Source organism: Alnus glutinosa, chromosome 3, assembly GCF_958979055.1.
Source record: "Alnus glutinosa chromosome 3, dhAlnGlut1.1, whole genome shotgun sequence".
NCBI lineage: Eukaryota > Viridiplantae > Streptophyta > Magnoliopsida > Fagales > Betulaceae > Alnus > Alnus glutinosa.
Window position 1 is genome coordinate 10,071,512 of NC_084888.1, and position 20,789 is coordinate 10,092,300.

The window sequence follows — 20,789 nt, forward strand, 5'->3', positions numbered from 1 at the left end:
TAATTAATGTCTGTAAAAACATAATTAATATTATGTAAATAAGTTGTTGTTGAAGGCTAGACCTAGAAGGTTGCATTAGTTAGTTCGGGCTGGCGGTTTGCATGGAGGGTATTACTGCCATATTGGGGCCCACACAGAGTCTAACTACCCGTTAAAGGTACGGCTCCGACCCTAAACAAACACGCTCTTTGGAGGAAGCCACAAATTGCGTGAATCCAAAGGAGTTCTCCAAATTACATCTATGCCATTGCACCCAAACAAACCGATTCATATATATATATATTTTAGAACATCATTAATGCATTTGTAAATCAACGTTTAAAAGTGTTCCAAGTGTTCGGGGGTGTTCCCTGAAATTTAATTTGTTGCTTCTCCTCTGTTTTAAAGAGAAAAAAATGAGTTAGGAATTACTCCAGCCAGCAATATATAATTAAGCTCAACCCATGTCAACCCAGGCAGCTCATGAGCAATCTAACCTTGCTGATCACCACACATTTTTATGAAAGATATGAGTATCAGAGTGCATATATAGTTTATAGATAAAATGTTTATGATTGATAACAAAGTAGTTTGCGTTTCCATGAGCGATACTTACCTTTAACGCTCAAGTCTAACCTCGGACATACCGAAGCATCAACTTCTCATTTCTTAAAGTCTATACTCTAATATTAGAAACGATGTCAAGTAAAACCCTAATCGACGCTTAAAAACCCTAATGTGCACTTAAAAGCTTTAATACACAGATTCTGCCCCTAAAACGTTTGATTGTTACTCGGGGACCGTTGGAACAGTCTTCGATACCGTTGGAATTAGGGGTGAAAATGTGGATGAGGATGCAGTTGTTAGCAGTTTCTGTATCCATATCCGTATAATGCGGTTTTTACTTTTAGGTATCCGTATCCGTATCATACGATTATTATCTGCATCAGTGCGGTTCTTATGATTATTAAATGTATTATCCGCTATCTGCATATGAGTTAATTAGTTTTGAGCCTTGAAATTGTAATTCATGCTTCTAGTAAATACCAAAAAGACATTATTTATAGTTGAACACTATTATTTAGATAACACTTGCTAATCATTTTGCCATGAAGTTTTAATCTCGTACATTATTTTGCTTCTTATATCATCTATCTATAGTTGGTAAAATGAAAAAATATTAAAGAACCGCTATCGCATATGAGGTAATACCAAAACAACGTTGTTTTAATAAATTTAATTATATATATAAATAAAGGGCATGTAGATACGGTTAATGAACAGCCTCCGCATATGCAAAGAGTGGTTTTTGCTAACCACATATACGGATAGAAGGTGTGAGCGGTTATTATCCACTTGCATTTTCACCTCTATTTAGAACGTTTTGCCCAGAATATGTCCTAAGTTTCACACAACAAGAATTGATATATACCACATTCCCACTACTACAAGATCAAATCTTTAAAAATAACCCAGGTTACAAACACAACTCAAACTCCAAAGATTCCAACTTCATTCACATAGTCACAGTCCATTTGTTAAACAACCAAGGACATGTTTTAAGGTGTTGAAAATGAAAGGTGAGCGTTTAAGCACTACCTTGGGGTCAAAATTAAAGCTAGTCCTCAAAGGTCAAACCTTTCAAGCTAAACCACCAAAAAGACCTAGCTTTTTAACCAACATAAAGGGAAAGACAAGTATAAAAACTACCAAGAAAATCAAAATATTCTCACTTTTTTTACTTTTTATATCACATCAATAATTTTTTTTTATTATTCAAATAAAAAAATTCACTACAATACAAAACTTTTTCACTTTTTTATACAAATTCTTTTTATTTTATATCACATCATCACTTTTTACTAATTTCAAAACTAACCCACTGCTCTGTGCTGTACATATCTTTGCCAAACAAGCCCAATAACTATCCGAGATCTTGCATTGATCTGAACCCCGAAGAATATCTAATTCATTTAAATAAGAAATAATTTTTAAAACATGTTTACAAACTGGAGTCCCTCAACCATTTTAGTGCAAGTGGCTCTGAAGTGGCTTAAGTTATTTACATGGCTTCGTAACAGGAACACATTGCTCGCATGTCGGAGATGGGAGAAAATGACCTCATCTTTATCCATGTGTTGGGTTTTAACTGTCTAACAAGTGGACATATCAACAATTGATGCCTTCCATTAAGAGATTGACGAAAAATTTAACCACTGAACTTATTTTTCACCAGGGAAAAATCTAAGTTTTTAATTGGCAAAATAAGAAATTCAAACCCTTATTTGTCACATGGGTTCAACTTAGATTTTCATAGAAAAATTTTCCTTTCAATTAACCTTCTGAATTGTCGTCACTTTTACAATTACCTTCCCTAAATTGAGAGTTTTTAAAGTTTAAGGAAACAATTTCAAATGTGATGAATGTTCATGAGAGTTAAGCGAAATTTTTCGTTTCAATTATACACTTTCAAGGATATTCACATTTTATTGTTAAACAGTTGCCTTGAATCTTGAGGTCACACCTTGCAAAGGGGAGCTCGTCAATTTGACTCTCTCCCCATGGGAGCCAACCGAACGGGTTAAAACTACATAGTACACATGGATGGGGCCTTCTACGCGTGCACGGGAAAGGTCCCATTTACGGATTGCCATTGTTAATATATATATATAAAACCTTCTCATGGTTAAACTCCTACTCTCTTCTTTTTAATTAAAACGCCTAAGCATCTTATCGAATCAATTTTCCGACTGCTGGAGACGCATTCTCGTTTGTTAAGATTCATCAAGGCCAAGGCAAGCAATAGAAGCACAGGGAGAAACTATGGTCAAGCAAATCATAAAGGAAATAAGTCAAAACTAGCACACAATTATTATCATCACATTCAACTGACATACATATTCTAATACGTCTCAGACAAGTCATGAAATTTGCCCAAAAGTAAAATCAATGAAAATTGACAAGAATTTTATGGACTGACAACATTCGCAGATATAATTGACCAAGAAAAAAAATTCAAGCTAATTAGTTTTTAGCGAATAATATATCTGATATAAGTTGCCAAAATAAAAATTGATACAAACTTTTCAACATCTAGCAGGAGATACTTAGCCTTAAAATTTCTTTAGACCCATATAAGAATGTGTATGCTGTTCAAAACTCTGAATGAAATGAGAACTAAGATCAGTTTCAGAACTAGTAATCTGAGTTATTGGATACTGCCTCAGTTAACTTGTTCGATTGTACAGATTGTGTTTTTGGACATGTAATACTTACCATTATCCGAAAAAACTTGTTCGATTAGCTTGATATTTTCATAGACCCTCAACCCCTTTTCTGCCCTGTATCAAATTTGAAACACCTTTCTCCATAGCATATTGATTACTCGATTGTACAGGCTTTTGTTTTCTCACTCGAACCATTACAGCATAATCTTTCATCTTTCTTTAAAGAACTAGGTAGATTCTTTTAGTGATTTTCAGATAATGCAGCATAATCTTTCACCATCAATATCTCACCGCATAACTTTTGAGGCACATGTTGTAATGATTTCCCTTCTTGCCATGCTTGCCCTACTGAGACCCCTGGTCCTAGATGACGAACATATACAACAACCTGATCGTTGAATGGATACAAATGTTTTACTGCCACAGAAAAAGCAAAAATCAGATTAGGCAATACTCAATGGATCTGCATTGAATATAATCGACAGACACTGAAACCAGCTTTATAGACACAAAATTGACTTGAATCTTTGCAAGTTCAAAGGTTATTTAATTAATTGCCCGGGCAGAAACATGAATGTTTGTGACAAGAAAATACAGTGACTACCACCACAAGTCATCCCTTTAGGCGTGTAAAACTTACTAGCAGTTGCAACTACTCCTTAGTTTGAGTGATATCTACAAGTTTGAAGAAGCAACATGATTTTTGTTATTTTGGTGAGTATAAAAAGGAAAAAATGTAGAAAACTGGAAGTAGGCGTTTTGGTCAGGAAAGGGAAACATGATCATGAGAAGGAAAGATTTGGGGGATGGGTTGTCAGTGAACTTCATGGAGACTTTATTACAAAGTCAGAAAAATATACAATGCCTCTCCAAAAAGAAAAAGGAAAATATATATATATATATATATATATATATATATATATATATATATATATATATATATATATATATATTTCAAACAACCACTCTCTCTCTCTCTAAAATTTTTGCAAAGAATTGGAAATTTAATAATTTCCAAGTTTCAGAATACAAATGAATTCATTGTGTTAGACAGTAAAAGTATAATCTCTCTCTCTCTCTCTAAATTTTTTGAAAGAATTGGAAATTTAATAATTGCCGAGTTTCAGAATACAAATGAATTCATTGTGTTAGACAGTAAAAGTATAATCTCTCTCTCTCTCTCTAAATTTTTTGCAAAGAATTGGAAATTTAATAATTGCCGAGTTTCAGAATACAAATGAATTCATTGTGTTAGACAGTAAAAGTATAATCTCACCTGGTTTTGGGAAGCCTTGTGGATATTCTTGGAGGTCCAAAAGGCCATCCCCAAAATCATATGCTAAATCACAAGGCTGCCCAGTTGACATCACTTCCTTAACTTGTTTCAGTTCAAAGTACAATGGTCTAAAAGAAGTTGCAAATCCAGACAGAACTGATCCACCTGAGCCATTATAATATTCGTTAGACTGAGTGCTATTATTAACAAACAAAAAGAATTATCACCCAATGTCCCTAATGAGAAGGCATTATACGAAAAATATTTTGACTCACTGATATTATGACTTGGTCAGTATCTTGGTGTCTCAAACTTCTACCTTTTATGGATTAGATAATGTCAAGTTTTTGCCATTGGGCCATTGGATCAGGTGGTAAAGGGGTGGGTTGTGGTAGGTCATCGGTTCAAATCTTACCGATCAAAGAAAAAGATCAATATTTGGGTTTTTGTGAATAAAAATGAAGAAAATTCTCAACCAGTCAATTGAGTTCAACTTTGATCATTTTATACCAGGGACTAATAGAGCATTCAAATCCACCAACTTGCTTATAGAAAGGGATTTTGGCTAGAAGGCACATTATGTCATATTATTAATATCAAATAAGGTTATAGCCACTTACAGAACATAGAAGCAAATAGCTTTTGAATCAAATTTGTGGGTAGGGTCTTATACCATTCTCCAAGTTCGTTGTTTTATCCATAATATTTGTTATGGGCCTAATCATGGTTAATGTATTTAATTAGTAGTTGTAGAATTAATGTGTTTAGTAGTTGTGAGTTACGTAATTGAGGTTGATTGTTTATGGGCAGTTATTGTTAGTAAGCAGTTGGCTTAGGGGAAGTTAAGTGTTAGTGGGTCTCAACCGTAGAAGTTATCCTATATTGTGGGTAAGGGGTAGTTATTTCCAACATTCGGAGTTGTATTTAAAGCTTGTTAATATTATAAGAGCATTCACAACAGCTTTCCTATAACCCTTTTCCCTTCCTTACATATAGATAAAATGTAAAAAAAAATCACAAAAAACCACCCACAATAGATACCCATTGGTTCCTTAAGCATTGGGAATCAAAAGAGCTTCCCTATAGCTTCCATATCCGTTATTTTAATACAAAATATTTCTTTCTCCTCTCTCATCTCTCATCTCTTCGCCTTTATTGGGTATTGTGATAAAATTTTGTGGAAAAGGGGGTAATAAGCAGGAACTTGTATTTTGAAAAGAAAAAAAAATAAAATAATTGATATAGGGAAAGATAAAGAAAGCTATTGTAGAGTATATTTAGATAGGAAAGTAAAAAGTAGTTTTGTTCCCTAAATTTAGGAAAAATCAAAGGAAACCTGTTGTAAATGTTCTAATGAAATGAAGGGAAGTAATAACATCTAAAGCCGTGAGCTTATAACCATGTGCTAGAGGAGGGATATTGGCCCCTTGAAGTGTCAAAGTGTTTCTTTATTGCTTTTTATTTACAATTTATCTCTCAAATACCTAGGCTCATTACAAGTGGTATCAGAGCCATGTTCCTGCAACATGGACAACCTCAAAAATGCATTGTACAACCTCAAAATTGCATTAGAGGAGAATTTGAGGCAAATAATAGCAGCCCTCGAGGAGAATTCGAGGCAAATGACATCAAGTCTTAGTCAAGTAGAAGAAACCTTGAGTCACATGCCCACAAAAATTATAGAAGTGGAGAGCAGCGAATATGATGAAGTGCCTAAAGAACAACTCACACAAGTGTAGCCGCATGGATGATTCTTGTTGGAATGTCTTCTTCCGATTCTGACTCCTGATCATTAACCGTTGCTGCATCCGATACAATCATTGTTCCTGGCAATCAAGGAGATGGGTTCTTGTTCTTGGCATATCAATTGGAAAATCCCGAAACAATTTTGGAAGATTCTCAGGCATTGCATGCTATAGATGATCCAACTATTGAAGATGACGAGAAGCTCAAGGATGAAGAGAAGCTTGTCGAACCAACCAACGGATACAATGAGGTTGATGATAAGCAAGAATCTACTTCTTCATAACTTGCAAAAGAACGTGTGAAATGGCTCATATCTTGGGCTGAATTTGGTTAGAAATGGTTTCCATTCACACTACACCTTGTGGCAAGGTGCTTTGAAGGGGTGGCATTTGTTATGGGCCTAACCATGGTTAATGTATTTAATTAGTAATTGTAGAATTAATGTGTTTAGTAGTTGAGTTATGTAATTGGGGTTGATTGTTTATGGGTAATTATTGTTAGCGGCCAGTTGTCTTAAGGGAAGTTAAGTGTTAGTGGGTCTCAACCATAGAAGTTATCCTATATTGTGGGTAGTGGGTAGTTATTTCCAGCATTCGGTGTTGTATTTAAAGCTTGTTAGTATTCTAATGAAAGGAAGGGAAGTAATTGCATCTAAAGTCGTGAGCTCATAGCTGTGTACTAGAGGAGAGATTAGCCCCTTGAAGTGCCAAAGTGTTTCTTTATTGCTTCTTATTTACAATTTATCACTCTCAAATACCTAGGCTCATTACAATCTTCAAGTAATTGCATCAAATGTGATTCATCAAGTGTTTTAATTGAATGTGTGATATCACCATGCTTTGTTGGCACAAAGTCTTTGTAACACTTTCGCTGTTCAAGTAATGGTGTATGCACTAACTCTGTTTTTAAGGTTAGCGCAATATATCTTTGAAAATTATTCGTAGGAAGATAGATATTAAGAAAATTATTCCCTAATAAGAAATATCCATGCATACTAAGGAAACAAAGAATTTTTGGTATAAGAAATTTTAATCATTCAACCAGATAGAAACCTTTTTGGCTTTGTATTCAATCTTGATTTAATAAGTTGCTGAGTCCATGTGATGAAATTTGCCATAAAGGATCTTTCTTAAGAAGATAGGAAAACAGGATTGTCCAAGATTTAGGATAGATTTTGTATTAAGAGAAATAGCTAACGAATGCCTAGCTGCTAAAGCTAAAAAACAGCTTAGGAATCAGACTAGGAACACCAAGTATGGACAACAGTGTTACAATAAGATCCTTAAAGAAAATTGGAAAATTTGATGTGGTCCAACAAGGAAGTCCTATAAGATGAAAAAATTCAAATGGAGGCCCTGGAAGAAAAGGAAAACATTTTCTAAAAAGAAAAAGTATGTAAGAAGGAGAAATGATACTCCTAGCAAAAAGAAGAAAGGATGTAAATGTTACATATGTTATGAAGGACATTTTGCACCTCGATGTCCTAAAAAAGGAAAAGGTGTCAAGAAGATGATCAAGCTGATTGAAGACAAGATCTTGAGGTTCTATTTGGAGAAGAAATATCTGACACAGAAGAAATATTATATGAAATCAATAGTGAAGAAGAGAATATATATTTTTGTAAGTATATATATAATATGGGAAAATCAAGATCACAAAAACTCAAGCAATGGCTAAAACTATATAACAGAAGGAATATGGAGAGCATTCAAAGCTTATGCAAACTATGAAGGGGAATCTAAAAGTATTATTTAGCAAACTCAAAATATGGCGGGTCATGGCTGTCTGAAAATGATTTGACCTACGTACTTTCAATAAAATATGACTAGCGATCTAAAAGTATTATTTAGCAAACTCAAACAAGTTTACCAATAAATCGTCCATAGGACTTCCCATCCTTGCCACAAAAAATAGCCTGCAGATATGAAGAAGATTCAATAAAGTAACTAACGACATAATATACCAGAAAAAAGGAAAATCAAGTGTATAGGATTCACCTTCTTGAAGGAATTCATCCAAGCAATAGGCATTGGTCCTATTTAACAATGTTCAATATCAATGTCATAAAGCTTCTGAAAACTAATAGACATTTAATAAATAATGCAGTCAATAAGAGAAGTATCAGAAATTAGAAGAAAAAAACCAAAACAGGGGGGAGGGGGGGAGAGAGAGAGAGAGAGTGATGGACAGACAAACATTGTTTAAACATAAAATAGTAACTAGTACTTACAAATACAAGACAGCATGGTACGAGAACAAATATGTAATCTCATAGAATTGATGCACCACAAAAAAAAGATATATGCTTCATAAGTCAGAAGAATCATTTCCTACATTTTCCATTCACCATTGGAAGGGTTATAAAAGCAAAAAGGAATTTCTTAATGCCGTTCTCCTCTTCTTTTACCACCATATATTCAGCTCATAAACAAAGTTGAATCAGTTCTTGACAATTTTCTTCTTATCAACCAAAGTTATCTTCGATTTTCAATTAAGTTCTGCATTTGGTATAACTCCTCTCATTGTATCAGAAGACTTGGTAAGCAGTACATTTACAACTTCAAAATTTTATTTTATTTTATTTTATTTTTCGTCCACAGGATCGCACCCTGTTTCACCGCACCAACACCTAACAGCACCACACCCTCCAGGTTCCACGACCCACACAGATTCGCACAGCACAGAACACCAAACTTCACCGCACAGCAACCGAAAACTAAAACACAGGAACCAAAAAATTTAGAACCACGGGACCCAGCCTTCCAAAAAAAATTCACCGCACCTCAGCTTTCCACAAAAAAATTCAGAACACCAAATCGCCGAACAGGATTTCTCATCATGAAGAACACTAGAAGCGCCGAACAGGTCCGTGAAGAACCTGCCAGAAATTCACACGACCAGAAATTCACACCAAAAATCAACACCCAGGATACTGACACTCTCCAAGGAATGAATAACACACTGATTTCACCCGTCCTCGTTCACCGGAAATTCACAGTAGGCCACGGGAGGCCATTCCAGAAATTCACGACACCCACGAGAATAACACGCCAAACAGAAATTCTCGCAGGAGTTCACGACAAACTCCTTCAAAGAAACATTAAACCTGCCTTCTTTTTTTTTTTTTTTGCAACCAAACAGGCTAAACAGCACCCCTTCTTCCCCAAATAAACATAATCAAAACATATCCACTGAGAAAAACAGCTCGCGAGCCCGAGCCTCCAGTTCCAGCTCTCTCCCTTTTTACACCAGTGCTGGAACTGGATGAGAAACAATGCAAACCTCCGGAACCGGTTAAAACCAGAAAACCCAGCTATCCTTATCCAGGATAGGGGACAGCAAACAACCAGAACCAAACAGTGACAGTCTTCTCCAACCAACTTGCTGGGAACCAGCTGGGACTACCAGAACTCACCGGAAACGCCACAGAACACAACAGAAGTCGCCGGAAAACTAAAAAAAACATACGATGAAATCCACAGAACTCACCTCACCACCCGAACCTTCAAAAACAATTGCCCAGACCAGATCGGCTAGGCATAGTACTCGTCCGACAGCACACCCACCGCCGAACACCAGACCCGCACAACCTCTTAACCAGAGATCCCACCAGACTCGGCTGACAGCCACCAAACCAGAGATGGCCGAGAACTCCAAAAGCAGAGAACCACCGCACCCCCGAGAGACCACCGAGAACTCAACAGAGACGGCCGACTCCTTCACCAAGACCGGCCGGGTTCACCAGAAACGGCTGAGAATTCCACAGAAACAGCCGACTTGTCAAGAGACCAAGAGACTGGCCGGAAACGGTCGAGAATTCCACAGGAACAGCCGACTTGCTGCTACCTAGGAACGGCCGACCAAACACCACCGGAAAAAGGGCACAGCCGAACCGCCAGAAAAAAAAAAAAAAAAAAAAAAAAAACCGAACCACCAAGGACATAATCAAACAGAACACCAAAGGAACACGTCGAAAATCATCGGAAATCACCCCAGGACCATCCAACACCGTCAACAACCAAAAAAATTGAAAAACTAGAAGAACCCTAATTTAGATGATTTTGGCTTTGATACCATGTCAAATTGAACTGAATAATAACTGAAATAATAACAGAAGCAAGCGAGAAAAGAGACAGAGAATTTACGTGGTTCGGTCTATGACCTACGTCCACAGGGTAAAGCCCAAATGGCTACATTGTGCTCTTATTAACTTGTCTTGTCTACAATACAAAGGTCCATATTTATAGGGTTTAGAGTAAATACTAATATGGTAATCAAATCCCCATGATTTGATTACAATTCAACGTAAATAGAAAATATTACAATATCAACCAAATAAGGAATATACGGAAAATATAATATATTTTCCATATATTCTAACATTTCTTACGAGTGACAACATGCACATATACTTGTACAGAACTTTTCAGATAAAGCCACATGTTGTCACGGATTAGCCACCTAACTAAAAACCAGAATAAGCTCTGCATCATATATCGACAAGCTAGTTTTAGTTGAGACATTTGCTAATCTCACTCTGTTTGGGAAGTTGCCATTCTCCACCAATGTATGACTTCCACTGCCACAGAAAACACGGCTGCAGCTTCTAAAACCTCTGCATTCTACCTTCTGAAAGAGGCAATTCCCTGCCACTGTCGTATTCCAGCAGTTACATGGTAGTTCTAGATAAACCTCATCCTTGCTCACATGTAAAAGAAATACTCAAAATTAGGGGACAAGGCTATGGAATAAGATATCGCAGTAAGCAAATGGAAAAGTAGTTGGGGCCAGCTTTGGTGTTCATTGTAAAGACCCTGCCATATGCATATACATCCACAAGGTTGACCAACTGTAGTTCCAATGAACAACCTGACTACCCTACCCACATGCATATACAACCACAGGGCTGACCAACTGTATTCTTGCCAGTGGTAGCATTGTGTTCCTAGGCCTTCAAAAGCCAGAAAAAATCCAAGGAGGCTCTGTTGCCAAGTAGCCTAGGCCCTAAAGAGGATTATGTGACCTCATCCCTATCTTATTTATTGTCACAAATTCTTTAACAATATACTAAAGTCAACAAAAAAACAGAGCGCAAGAAGTACATCTCAAACCAGTGTCGACTCAACACATTGTCCTAAAATATGGCAAAGTTTCCTTTGTTTAGCAAAATTTCATCTAGATACTTATGCCATATAATGCAGAACTCATCTCCATTTTCCAGCAGCATTGCAACACTGACAGGAGTGCTGTCACATCAAAATATAAAATCCATTCTTCTTTCTTGCTTTCATTTTTATTTTTAAATTTTTTCAAGGAAATTTTATAAGCTCCACTGATTGAAAATGTGTTTTTGGAAAGAGGACAGATGATATGTACCATTATTGTTATGAGCATCACAACATTTTGAGGGCCCATGATCCAGTACCCTTTTCCTACTACCCCTTCCCTATAAACCCCCAAAGGCTTTTCCCAAGGGGAATGCCCTTTAACCACTGCAACTAATTCAATAAAGGCACTCATTTTAGTAGGCTATCTCTTTCCACATGAAATCTCTGAACCTGATTCATGTCCAATGTGTAATTCACATCTAAAGATGAAATCTCATGCAGCCAAGATAATTCTTTTCACCCTCATACCCCACCCAAATCTGTAGGAAGCAGAATTCAAACAACTCCAAGTAATTTCACCACTTATTATGGTATCTGGAAGAAAAGTATTTTGGTAGAGCTGAGACCGATTTATCAATCTGAAACACAGCGGATCAATTTTTTTTTTCTTATTCTTTAAAGCCATGGCCCAATATAGACCTTGTTGGATAATTGAAATCCAACAGAAAACCAAGACGAGATTAGGCACTGCACCAATGAGACTAAAAACAGCCATGTCTTGAGGCAGAATAATGCATCAAATTATATGAATCATATGAGAAACTTCGAAGAAAATCGTACTCTATCCCAAATAAATAAGGCCATTGAAAATAGCATTTTCTATTGAAACAAAATAAACATAATAAACTTCCTAAAATGCTCTTAGGCCAAGAAGGTAGGTTCAAATTTGAGAAAAGGGTTCAAATTAAAGGTAATGTGGGAAGTTAAAGAGATAATTTTTTAATATTTGAAAACTCTCATGTATTTCGGGACATCCCAAAAAGAAGAGCACCACATTTACTTTTGGACAAAGGAAATAGTAACATTATGAAATTAAGATATATAACAAAAACTGGGTTAGCTACATTTACACCCCCCCCCCCCCCCCCCTCTCTCTCTCTCTCTAACTACCATCCATTTTGCAATGTCCCTCCCAATGTTTCAATTTTTACAATGTCCCCCTTCTGCAACCCAATGTGACAAAAATACCCTCCATAAAAAATGACTTACCTTTTTTTTTTTGAATTTTTTGTCTTATGGAGAGCATTTTTGACATTTGGGTTGGCGGAATTGGGACATTGTAACCCCAATGGTAGATTAGGGGGAACATTGCAATAACTGAAACATTGGAGGGAACATTGCAAAATGGATGGTAGTTAGAGGGAGAGGGGGGGGGGGGGTGTTACGTAGTTTCCCCTAAAAACTATTTTGAAGCTTCACAAGATGTCTATCATATTACTCTAGAGGCTCAAAAGTATTCAGAAATGTCCAGATATAAGATGGGAGTATGAACATAAAGATGTAAACTTCAATCAATTTCTCGAAAAATATAAAAAACTGTAGTCAACATATCTGAAATTAAGACTATAGTGAACATATCTACCAATCAATCTTCAAACTTAACATAAGGAGTAATAACTTCTTTATTTTATTTTCTTTTTATAAATATTGTATATTCATTCAAAGCGCAGAGGAGCGCAACCCAAGTACACAGGATGTATACATGATAACTCCTAATCCATAGAGAGAAGAACATAAATCTAAAAATTCAGAAAAAGTAGAAACATGCAAAGTATTTCACGTCACTCTCCATGTATACAAGGTTTGTAGCACCAACTTCTTTAAATTGAGCAAACTATTCTCACAATCGTCAATACTATGTGCATTCCACTCCCGCCGTAGATACCACATCAAAAACAGTGGAGCCATCCTCCATAAGTGCAACGCCAAGCGGTTGCCCATCTATCCCCAACAACTCGCTCAGCCTTCGAGGCATAACCCACGCAACACCAAAAAGCTGTAAATGTGCACTCCACATCTCTATTGCAACCTCACAATGAAGGAATAAGTGATCGGTGGACTCACATACAACACCACTCCATCACAATAATATTTCTCTTACGTAAGTTATCCAAGGTTAAGATTTTCTCTAGAGTTTCCGTCCACACAAAAAATGCCACTCTCGGGGGAACCTTAACTTTCCAAATAATCTTCCAAGGAAAAGTGGATTGTACAGGAGTAGACAATATCTGATAGTAAAACTTCACTTCAAATGACTTCCTTTTCGATGGGATCCAACAAATTTTATCCTCACCTCCATACCTTACTTTTTGAGAGTACAAAAGCTCAAAAAAGCGAGAGATCACTTCCACCTCCCAATTAGGCACAAGTCAAGTAAACAGAATATTCAAATGAATGTTACCATTTTGGATCTACGGCATCGTTTGGTTCGTGGAATAGACCCTTAGAATGGAATGATTATTCCATAGGAATAGTCATTACTTTGTTTGGTAGGGGTCTATTTTTTGGAATAGTTATTTCCATTTAACTATTCCATTACGAAAAGGAATATCTTCCTCTAAAAAATTAGAGAAATAGCTATTCCTAAAGGAATAGACTACATTTTCCAGAAAAAACAATTCATTATTTTCTATTTTCTCTCAATTTTCTATTTTTTAGGAAAAAAAAAAAAACCAAAACCCTCCTTTACACAGTGGTTGGCCGACCACCATGGGGTGGTCGGCTAGCTACATATGGAGCCAGGGGTGGTGCGACCACCCCTGATGAGTATTTGGGGGTGGCCGACCACCCATTTTCAAAATTATTTTTTTTATTTTTATATAATTTGAGGATTTTTTTTTAACTTTTAAAAAAAAAAATAATGTGCGGTTTTTTTAGTAATTCTAATTGGATTCCAATTAAAGTATATGAGTTATTACCAAACTAAAGAGTAGAAATAGACATTCCATTCCACTCTCTTTTATTCTCGGTAATAACTATTCTATTTCCCAATGGAATACTCATTCCGCAAACCAAACGAGGCCTACATATTCTCCTATACCCATGCATCCTACCACAAGCAATAGTGAACAACTCTAGAAAGATGATCTTCAAAGGTAGTTCTTCACACCACACATCATGCCAAAACATCACTTTAAAACCATCACCTACCTCATATCTCACATGATGTGCAAAACCAGCCCATTGATCAACTTATTACAAATAAAGTGACAATTTACTTCTATACGCTCCATTTGTTCATGAAAGACTGGATTTATTGATATATGAATTGCAGCTTGATTATCACAAAATAGCTCCATAAGAGTACGTACTTCAAAGCCCATTTTTTGAAGAAAATTTCTTAACCATGTAAGTTCAAGACCTATTAGACATAGCTCAATATTCTACTTCAGAACTTGACCTATCAATAACTGGGTGTTTCTTACTCTTCCATGTCACTAAATTTCCTCCTAAGAATGTACAATATCTAGTGGTAGACCTTTGATATAAGGGTGACCAACCCTATCCACACGTGTACCCTTCAATGTGCAAGTACCCATTAGCCTTATATCATAACTCATGTCCTAAAGATTCTCTAAATATCTGAGAATACGTTGTACTGAAATTCAATGCGGCACTATGGGTGTTTCCAAAAATTGACTAACATCACTAACTGCAAAGGAGATATCTAGTCGAGTAATAGTAAGATAATTTAACTTTCCAATGCAAGCCCGGATCATCAAAGAATTCTCCTTGATCAACTGCCAATTGTTTATTTCGATCCATTGAAGTATCAACTGGCTTGGATCCCAATAACCTTGTATCTTGTAAAAGATCCAAAGTATACTTCCTTTGAGATTTAATACCACAAGCAGATTGGGCCAACCTTATACAGAAAGTATTTGAACTTGCCTAAATCCTTTATATGAAACCTGGTATATAAGAAATGCTTCAATTCTTTAATTCCTTTAACATCATCACCACTCGGAATAATATCATCAACATATACCACCAACTAGACATATCCAGCACTGTAACGAGTATGGAAGACATCTTGACATGCCAAATTCAAGTACTGCCTCATTGAATTTACCAAACCATCCTCAAGGAGCCTGTTTCAAGTGATAGACAACTGTTTTGAAAGTACACACCTTCTCATACTCCCCCTGAGCAACAAACCTAAGTGATTGCTCCATATATTCCTCCTTAAAAAGATCACCATAAAGAAAAAGCACTCTTCACAAAGGCCAGTGAAATATTGTAGCTAGAGAAATAAGTATCAATATTGAATAAATTTTAGCAACTGGGAAGAAAGTCTTAGCATAATCCACACCATAAGGTTGTGTATATCCCTTAGCAACAAGATGGGCTTTCAAACAGTCAAAGGTACCATCAAGACGATATTTTATAGTATAGATTCAACAACAACCAACAGCCTCTTTACCATGTAAGGTAATACAAGTGAATAAGGTGGGTTAATTTCTATACACCCATTTAGCTTCTTATTCATTATATATACAAAAACAAAAAGTGACAAATTACAAGAAGCATTTTTAAGATAAACATATCTACAGATAAAGATAGACTACTCCATAAGATAGACGCCTCCAACAAGAATCAATGGATAGTTGGGCTTATAAAAATAGTAGTTCTATTAGTACTTCAAATGGAGTAAGATTTGGGAAACCTCTCTATTCATGCTTGTGGTGTAAGACAGAAAAGTCCTAATTAGTATGAGCATAGGTTTTCTCCAGGTTAAATTACTTCCCGGATGATGCCCAAGACTAGCAATTTGTGAGTATACGAACAGTTCTGAATTGCAAAACAGAGGATGAAGCATGACACAAGATTACCTTTTGGTACCAAACCGCTTGTGCCAATCTTACCATAGGGCCCTGGGGGTGGAGGATCTCCCAAGCATTTTGCAACGCAAACACGTTTCACTTCCAACCATTCAATGGATTGAGCAGCGGGCAACTTCCACTTCTTAAAATCAACGATTCCCCCAACTTTGGCATTCCTACCTAAGCTTAAATAAGAGATGATTCTCTCTCCAAGTAAGAGGGCCAATAAGATGCCAATTATCAAACTAAAAAAATGGATTATCTGTTTCCTACCGGTATCTCGTGTTATGACTCAGGTTTGAGTTTGATGATCTTCAACTATTGTCCAAGAGCATTCTTCTGGACATTTCAGGTCCCAAAAACTCTTATCTCTAGTCAAGTAATTGCGAACCCAACTGGACCAAATGGTATGATCAATATTCGTGAATAAGTGCAAGCCTTAATGCTACTACACAAGAAAAATTCCTTATATTTTTGTGCGTAATGTACTTTGTAGTAGCATTAAGTCTTGCTCAAATAAAGACTAACTTGCACTCAAAGAATATAAATTGAAGATGCTTAGAATATCCTAAAAAAATTCTAGACTCAACTAAATCACCGACCCTCAATTCACAGGAGTGCAGAAAATTACTGATTTGCCCCTCATTATAAAACTAACCACAACTGGTAAATAAAAACCCCAACTATCTTATTTCAATTGGACTTCCCAACACTACATACTAAAAGTTATAAGTCGTCAAAACTGAAAATCAGTCAAAGAAGAGCAACCTGACTCTTATCTCATAGCTGAATCACAAAGTTTGCATGAGTTACCTCCGCTTGTTCGACAGTTATAATTTTCAAGCATTACACCATCCTCAAAAGATAAATTGGATGCAAACTTCTTTGCTAACTTAGGATCCTCATATCGTCCGCCGGCTATCTGCCAAGCTCTTGATATAATCCTGCACAGATTTGTCCAGACATATCAAGCATTCCGAATTCTTTATTAGATGTTAGTATCATTATTCAAGCGACTGTTAATTCAGATTAGCACATATCAAAGAGAATTAGTTAGAGACATGGACAATAAGAGAGAAAATAGATTGAAATAGCAAAATGTAACATTATAAAATCAACATAGCTTAACAAGCTTCATTGAAAAACAACCTGGGTGTTAGCAACTGCAGCAGTCTAGGACGCCTTTCCTCAGGAATATCTTCAATTTTTTTCCTGAAGATCACACCATGGGGATAAAAATATAAATCCAAGTGGTAATTGATCAAGAACAGCTCACTTTCAGCATATAAAAAATAATAATAATAATAATAATAAGAAAGAAAAAGAGAGAGTTGTCCCAAAAGTCTGAGTTTTGCCTTTGTGACAGATAGGATCCGACTTTCTAATTTTGGCAATTAAAGTCCTGAGTTACGCTCTAGTGACAAGTGGATCCCTCCGTCAAATTTCTATTCAATCTTTAACGGAATCTTACCACCTGTCATATTGTCCACATCAGATCAATGAAAACGTGACACGTGTATCTAAATACACGTTAGTTTGCCATGTAAGCAATTATGTCAAATTCTTTTTTTTTTACACAAAAAAAAATTAATAAGGGGTGGAAATCCACCCCACAGAAGAGCAAAGTGGAGAGCTCCACCCCCCACACACCTCGACAACGGCGTCTCTCCACCCCTGCACACTTTTGTGTGGGTGGAGCCACCACATCACCCCCTATGTCAGTACGAAGGGGGCGATGGGGGTGACTCCACCCTCGCACACCTTTGTGGGGGTGGGCAAGAGTGGCTCCACATCCACCGACGCCCAAGAGGTGTGGAGGACTAGAGAGCAATCCCTTAGAGGTGTGCAGGGGTGGAGTTCTCCACTCCCACCACCCCCTCTGTGAGGTAGGGGGGGAGGGGGTGTAGCCACCCTCCACTGCCTCTCTCTGTGGTGTGGAGGGTGGTGGTGTGGTAGATCTCCACCCCTGCTTTTTTCCTAAATTTTTGTGGCATAATTGCTTACTAGACAAGCTGATGTGTATCTAGATACATTTTCATGTTTTCATTGGTCTAACACGGATAATATGACTGGTGGCAAATTTGGCAGAAACTTATATGTCACTCGAGTAAAATTCAAGACTATAATTGTCAATTTAACAAACTCGAATCCTTATCAGTCACAGAGGCAAAACTCATGAACTTTTAGGACAATTTCCCAAAAGAAAAATCAAAAACTTGTTCAAAGAACTTTCTATTCTTGTTTTAAAAACATTAAGGCCATGTTTGGTAATATATCCTCCAAGTCTTTTCTATTTTCATAGAGAAAAAGGCATTTTTCTCATAACCATTTACAAACAATTCAAAAAAACACAACAATTTTTAGAAAAAATTTCACGCCTTCTTGTAGGAATATTTTGATAAAAACATATGCTTAACTTTTTTAGGTGTATGACTAACTTATTATTTATTATTTTATTTTTTAAAAAATAAAAAATAAAAACAAACAAACAAAACAAAAACAAAAACAAAAGAGTGGTGGCTGCACAACCACCCCTCCTCCACTAAAAGTGGCCGCATGGCCACTATTTTTTAAATTTTTAAGTTTTTTTGTAAGTAAGAAGTTAGCTCCATATTTGTTTGTGTTTTCTGAAAATAAGTGTACCCCCCACAAAAAATAATTTCTCAAATGTGGATCCAACGAAAAAACACATCTCACCTTTATATGATATCAAAATACTTTTTCAAACCAAAAACAAAAAACACTTACCCCAAATCACAAACAAACATCGCCAAAGATATTGGTAATGAGTTATAGCTCAAATGACATCTCCTCCTTCAATCACAAGCGGATGAAGGGTGTGGTCCTGGATTAAGACCCATGGGTGCGTCTCTAACTTAAGAATGAAGCAACAGGTAAATGACCATCTTCCTCTCATTTCAAAACATTTATTTATTGTGAAGTTTAATTTCATAACATTTATGAGTACAAAATAACAAATATAAACTAATTTATTACAACAAGTGACCATACTTGAAAAAGTGCCTCACCGGTTACTATTTTCTGGAATGAACCATGCCTTTCGACCACTTTACTGTTATTGTTTCTACCTCTACAGTTCCCACTGACCTTCAAATCCTCATTCTATAGGACCCAAGGAATCCAATTAAATGAGCCTAATATACCTCTTTCACCAACAACAACAAGAAGAAGAAGAAGAAGAAGAAGAACTTTACCAAAGATATGCAGCTGGATTATAAGACGCAGGGTCCAGAGGAATCAACTCCTTGGGGGGATCAAGAAATGTGACTATATCTTGTTCATCCATGTAAGCTCTTTTACCGTTTGGAAGTGTTTCATAAGGTTTCTCATCCCACGGCGACACGTACGATTTCTTCCCTAAATTGACGGCACGGATTGCGCCACGAGGCCCATGTGTATAGAAATCCAGACCTATATTATCAAGGAAAGCAATTTGAAAGTGTTAAATCTTTTATTTACGCTCATGGCCATGGGAGCAATCGGCAGCCACACAAAGGGGAAAAGGGAAGAGGGGGTTAATTCGGACGAGCGATGCAGTCACCTGTGGAGTCTGTGAAGCCCAGACGTGGCTGCCGTTGTTGTGATGGGAAGTTGATTGGGCGGGAAATGGGTGAAGGGTACAGATTGGAGGAAAGCCACACCGGACGGTTGAACGATGTTGCCTTCATTTTCGTGAACGTTGGAAAAGTGTATTTTTTTTTTTTTCCCTTTTTTTTTTTTGGCCTTTTATCAGGAGAAGATAAATTTGAAGGTAAGTTGCCACCTCAGCCTCTCTGATTTGAAATAGTATCTTCTTTATTTTACATATAATCTATTTTACAGGATAAATTTTATTTGGTTATATGGATGCATATAGTATCACATTGTGCATATTTTATTTTATTAATGGTTAATTTTGGTTCTATGTTTTCTAAAAAGTTTAAATGATATAACAGCATATTTGTAATGTCGATATACACCATAAATATGTAAAATTTAAAGTATATATATGATAAATTTTTGAGTAAACGTATAATTTGATATCATTTTTTCACTTTTTCAACATTAGTTTTTTGCGAATTTGAAATAAATCCCTCCATGAGTTTTCTTTCAAGCGTTTTTGTAGACTATTAGTGTCACCTAAGCTTTTTTATCAAATCACTTTAAATTTTTTTTTTTTTTCACTTTATTAAAAAAAAATCTAAAAAATAGAACTTAAAAAAATTAAAAAAAAAAAAAAAAAAAAAAATCTAAAAAATGAGTCACCGTTATCATTGGACACCCCCAACAAAAGGGGTGCCGCCCTTGGGGTTGGGTGTGTTCTCCATTTAAGAGCCTACTTGTCGGTCACACTCTCCTCCTGATAGTATTTTCTTTCATCCATATTTTGTGTTTAGAAAAATGACAATAGGGCAAGCAAGATGTTTGAAGAAATGACACAGAAGAAAAAGAAAAAAAAAAAAAAAAAAAAGAGAAGAAGAAGAAGAAGAAGAGAAGAAGCAAAAAGCACAAAACAGAAAATCATTGGCGGCTACATCTAAATACAGAGGTTGCAAATTGAAGGAGCAAA

The 20,789-nt window shown here is 36.2% G+C and overlaps 1 protein-coding gene across 1 annotated transcript; it reads right to left on the bottom strand.

Annotated features, from left to right (window-relative positions):
• Positions 1-3,007: 3,007 nt before the first annotated feature.
• On the bottom strand, positions 3,008-19,934 carry LOC133864055 (uncharacterized). The gene is made up of 8 exons (XM_062300252.1): positions 19,782-19,934; positions 19,435-19,651; positions 17,369-17,431; positions 17,033-17,163; positions 8,226-8,263; positions 8,098-8,143; positions 4,483-4,647; positions 3,008-3,623 (listed from the first exon to the last, which is right to left on the bottom strand). The coding sequence occupies exons 1-8, from the start codon at positions 19,906-19,908 to the stop codon at positions 3,448-3,450; spliced, it is 963 nt and encodes a 320-aa protein (XP_062156236.1). The 5' UTR covers positions 19,909-19,934; the 3' UTR covers positions 3,008-3,447.
• Between the last annotated feature and the right edge of the window lie 855 nt (positions 19,935-20,789).

What these genes read in the sequence shown, in the direction of transcription:
- LOC133864055 (XM_062300252.1), bottom strand. Translation starts at nt 19,908, where the DNA reads ATGAAGGCAACATCGTTCAACCGTCCGGTGTGGCTTTCCTCCAATCTG. An exon ending in GGGCTTCACAGACTCCACAG is followed by an intron (nt 19,652 to 19,781) that starts GTGACTGCATCG and finishes TTGATAATATAG; the next exon opens with GTCTGGATTTCTATACACAT. An exon ending in AATCCAGCTGCATATCTTTG is followed by an intron (nt 17,432 to 19,434) that starts GTAAAGTTCTTC and finishes TGTGATCTTCAG; the next exon opens with GAAAAAAATTGAAGATATTC.